Source organism: Petromyzon marinus, chromosome 55 (assembly GCF_048934315.1).
Source record: "Petromyzon marinus isolate PM22_M1 ecotype Great Lakes invasive population chromosome 55, UKy_Petmar_22M1.pri1.0, whole genome shotgun sequence".
NCBI lineage: Eukaryota > Metazoa > Chordata > Hyperoartia > Petromyzontiformes > Petromyzontidae > Petromyzon > Petromyzon marinus.
Window position 1 is genome coordinate 7,525,398 of NC_133721.1, and position 14,435 is coordinate 7,539,832.

General features: G+C 45.2%; 1 protein-coding gene across 1 annotated transcript; it reads right to left on the reverse strand.

Annotated features, from left to right (window-relative positions):
* Nucleotides 1-567: 567 nt before the first annotated feature.
* Nucleotides 568-9,569, reverse strand: LOC116938188 (polyunsaturated fatty acid 5-lipoxygenase-like). Its single transcript, XM_076052229.1, has 14 exons — nucleotides 9,468-9,569; nucleotides 8,860-9,014; nucleotides 8,258-8,402; nucleotides 7,113-7,233; nucleotides 6,884-6,990; nucleotides 6,425-6,612; nucleotides 6,164-6,310; nucleotides 5,479-5,682; nucleotides 4,900-4,988; nucleotides 4,013-4,183; nucleotides 3,024-3,142; nucleotides 2,123-2,223; nucleotides 1,839-2,006; nucleotides 568-1,101 (listed from the first exon to the last, which is right to left on the reverse strand). The coding sequence occupies exons 1-14, from the start codon at nucleotides 9,484-9,486 to the stop codon at nucleotides 922-924; spliced, it is 1,914 nt and encodes a 637-aa protein (XP_075908344.1). The 5' UTR covers nucleotides 9,487-9,569; the 3' UTR covers nucleotides 568-921.
* Between the last annotated feature and the right edge of the window lie 4,866 nt (nucleotides 9,570-14,435).

Sequence of the window (14,435 nt, forward strand, 5' to 3'; positions counted from 1 at the left end):
ACTGGGTGGGGTTTTTGCAGGAAAGTGGGAGGATGTTACTGCTTTAGGCATTATATTTACTAGCATTTTTAGTGTGCGAGTGCTCAGGGGAGTTTTGTTTTAAACAATGGACGAGTGAAATGGTGATCGAACAAGGTGTGACAAGTTCAAATAGTTTCATTATACTATTAATTGGTAAAGCAGAAGGCTTAAAATGTCCCCTCGGAAGCACGAGTTACAAATGCAGTTTTGCATGTAGTTGTAGATTTTAGAATTGGCTCTGCGTGGCACAGGGATTTGATAGAGGCATGGGGCGTGGAGTTGGCATATTTGGTCGTTTCAGATAGTCCACTCGTGGTGGCAGATTCAATAAATCCATGTGTGAACGGCATCTCCTGGATTTCTAGTTTCAAAGCGTGGAGCAAGAAGATCATGCCAGAAAACTTGGTTTAGTCAATTTCCGTTGACTACCCCAGTGCCCAAGAGGACGATCACAGCCAGGACGATCGAGGCACAGGCAAGGCGATGGCAGCAGAGGGCATGGCAGACCAGCCTACTGCTGCATTGCAAACAGCCAAATGCACAATACTGCAGAATGTTGAGATTTTATTTTTCATTTTGCAACGTGGACAGTGCAAGGCACAACAGTTTGGTGAAAACCACACGGAAAATCAATGTCAGTGTCAGATTTCCTTCAACATCTTAAAATTAACCATTGTGGCACATTTTTGCATTGAAATCTTGTATGGGTCTTCAGGACCCTGTTCAATTAAGTGTTGTGCATTTAAGCCTAAGGAAGGGCACAGACTAGAAAACATAAGATTGCATTGCAAATTTAAATGTTAAAGCTTACATAGACCAAAACCGCGATTTGGTCCCTCAGCACACAAGGACAAGGCAGGAAAGTGAAAAAAATCTAATCCTCAGGTTTGCCCCCATCATTTAGATTGTGATGCTGTTGGCCACCTTGTCAGGCTTCAGGTAGGGATACTTGATAGGAAGGGTCTTGTTTCTTTCAACAATGGATTTTGTAATCACCTCGAGGTCGGATTGGTATTCTTGCATGGCCTTGAGGGCATCTGGGTTCTGGAAAGGTTCATCTGGGAAAGTTCCAAGGGTTTTCTGCACGCATTTCATGAAAAAACAGACACCATTCAAGACATTGGTTGACCCCCTTGTAATTAGGTCAATATAATTTCCATGCAGCAGGAAGAGGTTGCTAAATCATGGATCAAGGTTTTGAAAAAGGATAGGTCTTTACAAAGGTGACCGTTGTATGGCTGGAATGGATTCAACTTAAACATGTGGGTTTGAAGTCTAACCTTTCAGTGCAGCAGCTTAAAAAAAAAACAGGATTATATAATATATAACTTGCACAAGTTGGCCCATCAGAAGGTGGTGTACTGGGGCAAGTGTGTATACTCACCTCCAAGATTAGTTATGCATGTTAGCCACTAGGTGGGGTTCAGTGGCTGCCCTTTCAGGACAAGCATACCTAAAAGGTCATCGTAATCTTTTAAGCCATAAACTGGCTGTAATGTTGTAATTTTAGATCTGGTAATCCTTTAATTGGTGGAAACCCAGCACCGGCGTCCTTCACGATTACCATTTAGATCAACTGCTCTGCCCAGGTTGCCGACCACTTGAGCTACATTCATTTGAAATCTTTAGAAAGAGTCTTCCTTTAGAGGCCAGCCACCTTTTCTTGATGATGACTTAGGTATGCACAAATTACAACGCTTGGATTGCAACACATCTACACGAATTTACCAAAAAGACCCATAAACTTAAAGCTTTAAGTTTATATTTAAACCGTCGTAACCTTAATCCACATTGAAAATGCAGGCGCAAGCACATACCTTTGCAGCACTGCAGCTAAGCACCCAGGTGATTGCTATGGAAATGCAAGTCACCTGCACATCAGGCAGTGTCTGCAGGATGAAGGGCATGTCCACCACACCTTTGGTGGCTGGAGGTGGTTTCCTCATGGCACTGGGTGCATTTGGGATCCATGCATAGAAGTCAAACTGCAGCACACAGTAGGGGTGGGAAGAGCATTTTTTTATACTACAAAGTCAGAAATAAACCGAACCACTTTGCAAGGGCTTTCGTTCAAAAAAACAAACATCTGAATTTATGTTACCTGGCCATAGTTGACGGCAGAGTGCTGGGCAGAGCACAGGAACACAACCATGGTGAGGAATTCACTCAACTCTGCCACACAGGTCAACTTGGTAGGAAAGCCTGCGGCACAGAATGTTAAATGGAATATCGAGCAAAGAAGTCATGTTAAAACTATAACCTTTACCCAGCAAAACCCGTTTTCCCTCGTTTGGCGAAATTGTAAGTTGTTTTGCCATTGCCTAGAGCAGTGGTTCTCAGTCTGGTTAGGGGTATCTGTTCTATATACCAATCCAGAAATGAAAGCGTTTAGAGCGTGACATTGATATTCATGAAATTTAGTTGATGTTAGGGTAATTTATTCCAAGATCTAAAAGCCCTTCAAAAATGTAAGTGTATAAGAGTTCCAGTAATGCAGTGTTGTATTACTGGCATTTAGATAATTTATTATTTTGTCACCAGGGCTGGGGTCCATAGAAACCTTTGCATGTGGCAGTGGTCCTTGGGCCAAAATAAAAAAAAAAGTTGATGCATGGCATAATGGTGGCTTTGTTAGCACACTGGATTTGCTGTAGAGGTTGCCTGCAAGTTCCTGACAAGTCATGGGCACACCTTTAACATTGTGGCCAAGAATGCCAGGATACACCAGTTGGCTAAAACCAGGTTGCAACCTGGTGTAGTAATGCATGTCCATTCTCAAAAAAGTGGTCTGGCCAGCATGGAAGGGCATGCCAATGACCTGGCAGAAAACCCCTTCCCTCCAGCAAGTGCCAAGATATATTTCGATTTAAAGCTTTCGTGACTGCAATGATTCATCTTCTTTGGTTCTTTCGGTAAAAGTCACGTAGATCAAGAATAAAATAATAAATTTATAAAATAAAATAACACAATGCTAAGACATAATTGCAGGGCTGCTTAATTACCATTGGACGGGTTGCTCAGCAAGGCATGGTTGATGTCGTCAACCAACGCTTGAAGTTCAGTGTCACCTTTCACGTCTTCGTCACTTTTGTAGAAGATGGCAAGTATCTTGTCGACAAACCTGCACAACAACGTAATGGTGCTTTCATCTGTTAAGATGAATGCCACAGGAACTGAAGCGACCTTGGTCGCAAATTAAGTCCAATAAATAGGTGAATTTTGGAATTGTGGTAGTGTTAAAAGCCTTTTGTACCATTCTTAGGATAACAGTTGGGGGAAATACAGCCATGTACCCTGGGGAAGGAAGCATCAAGTAAAATTCATTATTTGAAGGTTTTGTGGCTGCAGGAATCCACTCGTTGGTTCTTTTGGTAAAGTCATGTAGGCAACCCACTAACAAAACCAACGTGTCTCCCTTTCCATCGATGTGGCGGTGGCTCTCGTTTTTTTAGCAGACCAACTGGCTGATGTGTGTCTGTTGCAGATTTTATTCCCCTAGTGGTGGATATACCGTCACTACACATTGACAGGCCAATCTCACAATACAAATGGCCACCTCAGATCTTCGTTGTGGGAGGTGCATCAACCAACCCTCCATCACGATCCCCATCTTTGGATTTCCCACTCACTTTAGGCACAATCTCTAGCCCCCACCCAATTGCCCGATGCAGCAACACCCCCCCCCCCCCCCCCCCCATATATAGAGGACTTGTTTCAGCAGCCTGTTTCTTGCCCACCTGAAGACGATTGCCTGTGGTGATCAAAACGTTGTGATCTATTAGCGTTTCTACCTATGCGACTTCTGAAAGAACCAGAATCGCATCTTGAAAGGAGGATATCAAGTTAAATTTAGTGTCAACTCATAAATTGGGCCTAACACAAAAACGGTATCTGAACTGCTCTTGCAAGTTGGTTGCATGTGCCCGCCGATAGCACTTTCATCATCGTGCACATAAAACCACCGGCACCAGCGTATAGTATGTCTGGTTACTTGTGAATGGTCTTCCAGATGCTGCAAGCATCATCCCTGTAGTAGTAGCAGCTGGGCAAGTCACCAACACCTCGATCTGCCACATCCTTCAGGATGCACAGATGTCTGTAGGTGAGCGCCTTCAAGCCCTTGCCGCCTAGCTTGAAATGGCCACCACCCAATTGACAGCGCCTGCACAAGTACATTTCAAGATCATGTCATTCGAAGCCTTACCATTGAAAAACATTGCAGTACTTGGACGTGTCGATATGCATGGTGATGCTAAAGGAGCCCAAGAACGTGGCAACCTTCAAAGTTTGGCCAGTCTTGGAAAATTGCATTGAGGAAGTATTGAGGGCCAATAGGGGAGGGAGAGATTAACCATTTGGAATGGTCACTGTATGGGCATGAAGTGGGTAACTATAATTTAAAATGGTAGCCGAAAAGTTGTCAGATGACAAGTGGTAAAAAAAGCTTACATCATCGCTATTAAAACTATTGGATATAGCCCTTGTAAGGACAAGCAAAAATTAAGATTTAGGACCACAACATGAAATTAAAAGCAGGTTAAAGTACTTGCTAGTATAGTATGCCTAAAATTTAAAAACTTGCAGAATCACAGGTAGATGCATGCTTGGTATTATACTAGGATGTTAAGAGTGTGAGCAATGTCAAAGACTGCATTGGAAAAAAATATTAGGGCGATTGAGGTTCTGTAAATGGGTTGTGAACATCAAGCAGCTAAACAATGGAATGCATTGGAGAGGATATCCAGGAGATGAGCAATGACAAAATCAGCTCATGCAGCAGAAGTAAGATTGTTGGATTACAAGATTGCCTCAGAGGCTTTGATGCCGTGGCTTAAATGGAAACTCATTTCAAAGGCTCGTAAAAACCACAACCCTCACCTGATCCACAAAAGGCTCCTGTGCCCACAAGCTGCGTCCGTGCACGCACGTTGATTTCCAGGGTGGAAGCGCAGGTGCCGATACAGGAGCTATACGCAAGCAGGTCAGAAAAATCAGATCACCATGTGTATTAGATGGTAATAGGCTTCATTTAATTACTGTAGCTTTAAGTATGCAGTCTCAAGTGCTTAAAAAGGAGAGGGCAAGTCCTGTGCACAAGGAATTTCATAGTCGTGGTATGTATACGTTTCCTCACCTTGTTATGTACTTGGGCAAAGGTTTACCAGAAAATTAGAATCACCTTGAGTAGTATTTATAACATTCTGGAAGGATGGTTCCACACAACCCACAAGAGTAAAAATTTACCGTCACAAAAATGACCAGAGTATTGGGCAAGATCTACGAATCCAGAGACCACATCTCCCGACAAAGAAGTCCTGTTGGTTGACAGGCAGTACAAGGACTGCCAGGATGGTGAATAGCACTGCATGCATTTTAAAAATACAAGCTAGCAGTGGATAACTGTGTCACTAGCAGTCTCCCATGTGATAAACGCCAACATTAAAACTATGGATTCACCTTATGGACAGGATGCATTGTAGACAGCTGCCGCAAGGTGGCCATGGTGAACACCTCGGCCAGCAAGTGGGTCTTGAGCAAGTGCGTGGAGACCTCATGGATCTGAAAGTCCATGGAACGAACCCACATCTTGGCCAGCATCCAGTCGTGCGCAGAGTCGCTCGGCAAGAAGATGGGGTTATCCGCCGATGGCTTTTGCTGCAGCTGTGGATGCATGGTGGTAGGAGCATCAGAATATTGTTTGTGTAAAGCTACAGTTGTTCGTACCGAAGCTTGCCATGTTTGATATCATGTACTACATGGTTATTGGAATGAATAGTCAATAGGTTCCTTTAATTGCACAAGTGTACCTGTTGCCAACTTGACAAACTGTTATGTTTGTAAAAACGATGTAAAGTTTTTCACAATCACCTTGTCTTTGATTGCAGTACAGTTGGCCATGTACGTGCTAAAGTTAAGCCAAAGCTCCCAGGACTTATTGTACAGTGGGTGAAGAGATTAGGGCATCTTGGTCTTTACTAATACCCACAAGCCAATGCAGGAATGCCATAATTACCCAACCCACTGGCAAGGGGAGAGCTAGTGCCATCTGGGGCAGGAGTACACAAGTCGGAGATGTGGCCCTGTTGATAGCAAAAGATACCATTGCCAGGATGCTAGCACGAGCGCAAAATGCACAACCTGCCTGTATAGCAATAGGCAGCAGCTGCCCCTGTTTGTTGACGTAAAGCAGGCACATGGGAGTTGCTAGGTAGAAGGGCTTGGAATGCTCGAATGTATTGCCAGGAATGCCATCAAGGCACTGGTAGTCCACAATGTAGACATTGCCGTGCTGTGAACATGCACATACAAAGCAATCCCACAGGTCATCACCACTGCAGTGATGAGCTTATGAAGCTATGGCCTGCACAAGGTTATTAGGGGTAAGTTTAAAATTAAAGTATCAGGAGATCTTTACAGCACCTAGATCTCGTTTAAGGGAGCATTTAGGGACCAGGCTGCTCTTCACCATGTTTGTGGTGACAGGGAAATTCTCAGGCAACTTGGTGCAGCGTTTGATGAGAACAGGGTTGACGCCATTCATGAATTGGTAACCAAAGAAACAGTCCTGATGCCAGTGGTGAGAAATATACTCTGCACAATGAGAGATCGCGGAAAGACGTAGAACAGACGCCACACAGGATTATAATTTAAAACTGCAGGTCACCATTTGGTGTCATGCACCAACCCGAAGCACATGTACACTATTTACTTAAAATTAAGTCTAGCAAAAAGAATATGGCAAGCTACTGCAGCGGATGGTGTGGAGCCATTAATGTCCACAAGTTAGGTGAAGAAAAACCAGCAGGAGCCAACCCTAGACCTAGTTGACCACTCAAAACCATAGCGACCCCATCGTGCACACCTGCAATTTCACTCTTGACCCTTGTAAATAAGCGACGGAAGTATTCTATCTTCGTCCAAGACATGCCATCGAGGTTCATGAACACCCTCAAACCCAAATTTTGCACACTAAACGACCAGTACAAAAGTGCAGTCAGACCGATTACGGACATTTGAAAAACAGAATTCAAAGCTAGCAATATGTCCAACAAAATGGTAACAGTCATATGGCAAACAAATGGTGTCTTTACCTTCGCAGAAAGGACAAGTTGAAATCGGCACTTTTCCCATCATCAAAACGGGTGTCGCAGGGCAAGTCAAGGAAGGATTTGCTGTCGACTCCAAGGGGAAGCCCAGCCTGCCATTTTAGTCACCTGCAGAAAATCAAAAGCAGGCCGCAATAGTTTGTGTCAAAGCCAAGGTTTTTGGTACACACTGGTCACTACAATATGGGTGGCAAAATTAGATTGACCATTTTGGTAATTGGCAGCTGGCCAACTAATAAAGGGGTAAACGGTCACGATTCCAGAACCGAGTGTAATAAAACCCAATTAGGAAGGTGAAACAGATTAAGAGCACACCATTGAAAAGAAACGGTGGGAAAACACAGTTCCACCTCTTTAATCATTCTGAATTACCCAGAACAGAGTAGACAATTCCAACTCCCTTTGGTCGTTTCTAGGTCATTTTTGGCAAAGGATGAAAGCAAGCCTAGCAGTGTATTAGTAGCAATTTGCAATGCAATTGGAAAAGCACAGGACCATGAATAACCTGTGCCTCAAACCTCAAGGAGTGCCGTTTCACGGACAATTCTTCAGCCCTCTTTTCCTTTAGTTGAGCCAAGGTCTCGTGCTATGGCATAATTCCTGCAATGCAAGGGGTGAAAGCAAGTGCAAAACACGTTTGGTAGCCACAACACTACGAGTTGCACGTACCCAACAACTTGCAAAGTCAAATTCTACCTTTTAAATTACATTGTGGGCAGGAACTATTGCGCAGCAGAATTAAGGATCACGTGGCGGTCTTGACGGCCATGTGCACAGCATTTGAAAAGGCCCGAACATAACCAGCGATTTCGCCGACTGTTTAGGGAGATAGTTCCACATGCAGACAGTAGTATCATTAGAGGGGATCCAAATTAAGGCATCATCTTACATCAGCCGATTGCACAACCTGGATGGAATTGTGGGAAATCAGTTCAAAGGGATAGTGCAAGAGATAGGCGTCACCTTAAAACAAGGAACCTTGGTTTAATGCTAGACCATGCTGGTAGTCCATAAGCATTTAATGGAATTGTACCATCTCCATGCGTGTAGAGACCAATCCAAAAATGGCGATCTGCCAACACCCACATCTTACCAACCCCTCCTGTAGCTCCATGGAGCCCTGCTCTAGCCAGTGGTTGGCACCCGGCCACCCAGAGCGTTGACCTCCACGTAGCGGCAGAACCACGAGTCATTCACCAGGCACACCAACATCTCCAGACGAACCAGTTGGATGTCACCAATGTCAAGCTTGCTTGGAATATTGTAGACGTCAATCTGGCAGGGAAAAAGGACCATAACATCAAAATGCTCCAAGTTGTCAGACCTATTTTTTCTCAAAAGTGAACATGCACACCGTGTTAGTTTCAGGTATTAAAAGGAGATATTGCGTCCCCCCACCCCTTCCAAACAGCCTAAGGAAACACTTCATATATTCAAGCCACGGTCAAAAGAGTATTGCCCATGCACGTACTTGTTTCATGGCACTTTCAACAGCAGAACGAGATTACATTCAGCACGAATGCGCTCTTCAGTTACCCACCAATCATTGCAGCCTATTCCACAAGCCGGTTGTATCGTGGTGGTCACCCATCCAAGCACTACCCAGGCTCAATCCATCCTTAGCATGCAATCTGGCATTTGCCAGGCAATTCAGTCAGAAGCTAGGAAAGCGCAAGCTGTAGCGTGTAGTACTTATTCCCACAAGCCGATTAGATACAATGAAGCTACTCACCGCCCCGGGGCAAAGGTCCAGTCCAAAGTGGTCCAGAAGCTGCCTATTGCTCTGGCCTTCCGAGCCAATGATCGTTGCAAAAATGAAGTTCATTGTGCCCGAGAACAGTGTATCGCCAGTGGCTACCGCCAGCTTGTACACAGTCTCCACTTCTCCTGCAGCACAGCAAGGTGGGGGGGGGGGGGGGGGGGGGTAGAGCATTTGTCAAGGGCAAACGCTGCAACAGCTTTACACCCCAGTACGGCTGTTGATCTTCCATTGGTTATGTACGAGTCCACATCATGGTAAACAAACTCGACCAAGCCCTTTTACTTCAGGAATCAATAACCAGGCCCACAGGGCCACATAAGCAGACCTAAAATAATGTAATTGCAGGGTGCCATTGAGTCCATAATTAAAAAAGTTAAGATAAATTAAATGGCCGATGGTTTCATAATTGGCGATCTACACACTTGCATTGTAAACAAAAAAGTATAGGGAGAGTAAAATATTCCACGCCCAGCGAATCAACGGAACCAAAGCACCTTATTAAAAAAAAAGATACACTTTGAATACGGCTAGCAAATTACAAGACAGTCCAGATTGAAAAAGGGGAGTTTCAGACACACCTGCTAAACATTCCGGCATGATGACGCTTCCACACACCGCCAGGCAACCACAAAGAATAGGCGCGATAACCAGCCCAGTGACCAACAATGATACACTACTCACTGCCCCATACTGACGAACCTGCTTTTATATCCTTAGGACTGGAAGAGCACAGCCGGGAAATCGTTAATGTGGGGCGTGTCCAATATTCCCATCATTTCGGCAGTACAATCGAACAATCGTGATCAGTGAATAATGTAAGTAGGAGTGCACGTGGACGAATGAATCCACTTATCAACTGACAACAGGAACACAATATCAATTGACTCGTTACAATATGATTGCAATCAATGTATAGTGTAAGGAGGAGTGCACGTGGACAAATTCATCCAACTCATCAATTGACTTATCACGGTACTATAATTTAGCTCCAGTTTTGACAACTCAGAAAACAAGGTTATTGAACTGGCAGGTGGCAGTGGTTTTGTGTCTGGCCTTGTGAGTGTTATATCATTCCCATTAGCGGCTCGAGGTTGCATCACGGGACACTTACTTTGATCGGGAAGACCCTCACTTCATTTTAGCCAGCACTGGTTCGGGAATTGGCACGGGATACACGACCAGAGTGGAGGGAGGGGCGAGGGTGGAGGGAGGGGCGAGGGAGGGGCGAGGGTGGAGGGAGGGGCGAGGGTGGAGGGAGGGGCGACGGTGGAGGGAGGGTGAAGGTGGAAGGAGGGGCGACGGTGGAGGGAGGGGCGACGGTGGAGGGAGGGGCGACGGTGGAGGGAGGGGCGAGGGTGGAGGGAGGGGCGAGGGTGGAGGGAGGGGCGAGGGTGGAGGGAGGGGCGAGGGTGGAGGGAGGGGCTTCCCGTTGGCACGCACGAAGCCCGGCTCAGCGCAGTGGGATGCAGGTGACGTCATCACGCAGATGCGCGGTGACATCACCACTTGGCCGCGCGCCAGCCGGGCAAGAATACAGATAGCTTTTTTTAATTGATTTATTTCCGAATCATATGAAAGATGATTACACACAAACGAAACAACGAGTTTTGCATAACCGTTACTCGACGTTACGCATGCAGACCGTGAATGGTAATGGGCATCTGTGTCACGGATTTCCACAAGGTTGCCGTGTAACGGGGAATCTCGCACAACCTTTGAAGACGGCCAACAGTGGGGGGTTGCTCAAGCAAGCTGTTTTCCAGATTACTTTATATTTAAAATAAACCTTACCTTACAAAAAATGTTAAGTTTCAGAAAATTAAATGGGGGGGGGGGGGGGGGGTGTCACAAGACATCTGGACCACCATGTTACAAGCTCTATATAAGGAACGAAACAGTAAGACTTCTCCACAAATGTGTCTGTCGCGTGATGAAGCTAGTTGTGATTACTGGCGAAATGTCGTACTCAGATTGTAAATGTTGTGGCTGGGGTCTCCAACACACCGGTGAGTGCTGTACTAGTACAACACACTATACACTACACTATACACTACTATACACTACACTATACACTACACTATACACTACTATACACTACACACTAGTGCTGTACTAGTGACGAATTGGCCACGTTCTGTTTACGTGACAACCCTTTCTAGTTGGCTGTGTCGGGTGGTGGCGGGTTTTAACGACACATTTACGCGATCTAACCCAAAAACCTCTATTATGGATGATATTGGTCGCGAAAGCCGACGTGTTAAGCTGAACTGTGTGTATGTGAGGATCATTGGTACGGCAAGGTCACAGCAATAAGCTGAATCTGGTGCCCGAGTACAAGATAAAAACAAGGCGGTGCTCCAAATAGGAATCGATGTGTGAAAAGCGAAGTATTGTATAGGGTTGTAGAGGTGCGTATTGTTCTCACCGTGTGTGTGTGTGTTGTTCACACGCGTGATTGGGAGCGGCATGAGAGACAAAGGCGGCCGGGCGTTGTGCTGCTCACCCACCCTCTTCAAGTGCCGTACCGGCCTTCATAGGTGCTCGCAAAGAATCACTTGCCCCAACAGTCTGTTAAGGCTATACGGGGGATCTTTGTCTTGTGGGTGTACAAGTGGCACTGATCACGGGGTGGATAGCAGTACAATGTGTATTTGTTGGACTTCCCGCACGCTCCTCTTATCATTGCATCTTCTGAGGAGCCATCCTCCTGAATTCCTCACCACCACCTCCATTGTCGTCCTCAAATCAGCAGCATAATCATCAAAGATAAAAAAAGACCATTGTTCTTCATAATATATTATTTATTGATTGTAGTCATTGTTATTAAACATTTACCGCCCCCACCCCACCTACCCCGATGTTCACTCATACCAGGAACGTAAACCCCCATTATACCCCGTTGAACAAGGTTTCTGCATTCGCGAGCGTTGTTCAAGAAAGCAACCCTCGCCGATTGAGAGAGAGAGTAATGTCAGTGTTATTCACTCATTTTTAGAGGGGGAAGGGGGGGGGCATTCCCCCCGATAAGACATCATCAGTGTGAGTGCCGCCACACATTTGAAACCCATTTCGGGGGTTTGTCAGCAGCACGGCGACGACGACGATGATGATGATGGGGGAGGGGGGGTTGATTTCACCTTTTGTGTATTGTCGGGGTGCCGCACGACTTAGTGGCCCGCACTAAAGGCCAGGAGTCCGCCTATGGCTCGCTGGCCTTGAAGTGAATGACACTGGTGAACCGCACCCTATTTCACTTGCATGGGCTTGAGCCTCTTGCCCCCTCTCTCTTGCATGCATGTGCAATCCGGAGGCCCTGCCTTGCCCGCCACCCCCCCCCCCCCCCAATGGGGTTGCTCAAGTGAAGCGAGAATTGGAGGGGAAGCGATGGCGGATGCGCACGTGCTGTGCCACGTGGGCTGAGAGCTGTTGCGTAGCGTTCGCCTTTGCGCAGGTGCGTGCACTCGAGTCACCAAAAGGGTTAACACACATCAGGTGTAGTAGACACCGCGGCTATGATGTACCGTAGAGGTCGATGGGACAATTCTAGAATTGGTTATTGAGGGAGTTGTTTTGCGACAGGGGTTGAACGGGTGTCTGAAACGTGCTAAAGATAATGTGGTGTCCGTAAAGTTACAAGGTCTTTTAAAAGCCAATTACTGATTTTATGTGTACATTTCAGGAGTCAAATTAGCATAGTGACACTGGTCTACAGCCAAAATGCTTCCGAAAAAAATGTAGTCCAACTTGATTAATTTTGGGTGACTGAGAATTAAAATTATGCTTAAAATTGTTGATTGGCTCTAGTTTTCAAAATATGTTATGGGGTCGGTATATATGACCCTTCACTTGGGAATTGCGGAGGATAAGTGAGTTATGAAGGGAAGGGATCTCAATTTAATCCAGAAATGACTAAAATGCATCTTTGACTGTATCTATTAATAAATATATGACTGGATTTAGACAGTACTTGTTTTTTGAGCAAAACAATGAATGATGCAATCTGGACCTGGTATTGCATCATACATGATATGAATTGCATCATGTTATTCCTTGAAGTCATGGATGATGCAATCATGACTAGGCTTACATGCTTCTGCTGAATAAATTGCCCTATATCAACTCTAAAAATCGTACAGTGTCGTGTTCTCTTATTTGTCAGTGTTTGATTTTGCAAAGGGACACATTTCTGTTTAGCCAAAGTAAGCAGAGATGCCTCGTAGTTGTATGAACAAAGCAGATAACTTCTGCTATAAATTTTGATTTAAAGCTTTCGTGACTGCAGGGATTCATATTCTAGTTTCTTTCGGTAAAGTCACGTAGAAGGAAAACAATAAAATAATAAAAATATAAAACAAAATGATCACGACGTTTCGACTGCAACACAAGCAATCATCATCAGGTGTGAAAACCACAGCAAGAAAATTTGAAAAAAGTGGCAGGTTTTTTTAACATTAGCACCACGGAGAGTGATTTGGCAGTTATTCAGATGGACGAGTCCATCTATGTTCGGAAAGAGGAGGGGGGAGACGAAAATAATGGATGCGGTCTGAAAGCCGCCGTAAGCGTGAACAATCAATTAAGACCCGAAATGGTTTATCAAATCCTTCCAATGATTGCTAAGCCAGAATCCATCTTCTCGGTTGAAATTGTCTCTGTGTTTGTATATGTGGATAGCCTCATTAACGAATCTCTCATGGTAGCCAGATGGCTTGCAAAGAACCTCTGTCTTAGAGAAGTCAATGTCATGTGAGCCTACTGAATTATAACAGTGATCTGCCATGGCCGAGGTGTTGGTCCTACCGTGTTTTAGGTCTGCTTTGTGTTCATGAATGCGGTCCGAGACATGTCGTTTGTTTTCTCCAATGTAACTACTACCACAGAGGCAACTTAGTTTGTAGACGCCAGGATACTGTATGTCCGGAATCACATCTTGATGAGGCAATTCTTCTGGGATAGATGGTGGTGGAAATCCGGTTTCAGGTAAGCATCTGTCTACAGGAAAGCTACCCATACAGTAGTTTTCACACCTGATGATGATTGCTTGTGTTGCAGTCGAAACGTCGTGAGATTTTTAATTGTTTTATATTTTTATTATTTTGTTTCCCTTCTACGTAACTTCTGCTATGTTTATGGTGAAGTTACTTTTGAATCACAGTATAACCACGATGGTTAAGAAAGCCTATGACCTTTATTGTGGCTGCTAAATTGGAGATCAGGACAAGATGTGGGCCTCACACATACACTGCAACACTTGTATAGAGGAGAGAAATACATGGTGCGCACAGTTAAGCGTGTGCAACGGAGGGCAAACAGGTGTGCGCGTCGCAACATGAGGTTTGCACAGACAAACCGCCAGTAATTAAGGGGAGAAGTGGGTGCAACCGAGGTTGAACAGGTCCTACGCTGTGACCTGAGGTTGGCGCCTAGGCGACGGTAGATGGGGGGTGATGATGAGAGATTAACGGGACAACTGGCCTGGCAGCAGCTTAAGTAGAAGCACGTGAGGACTCGGGATGAGCAGGGGGATATAAGCGGAAATGTGTGTG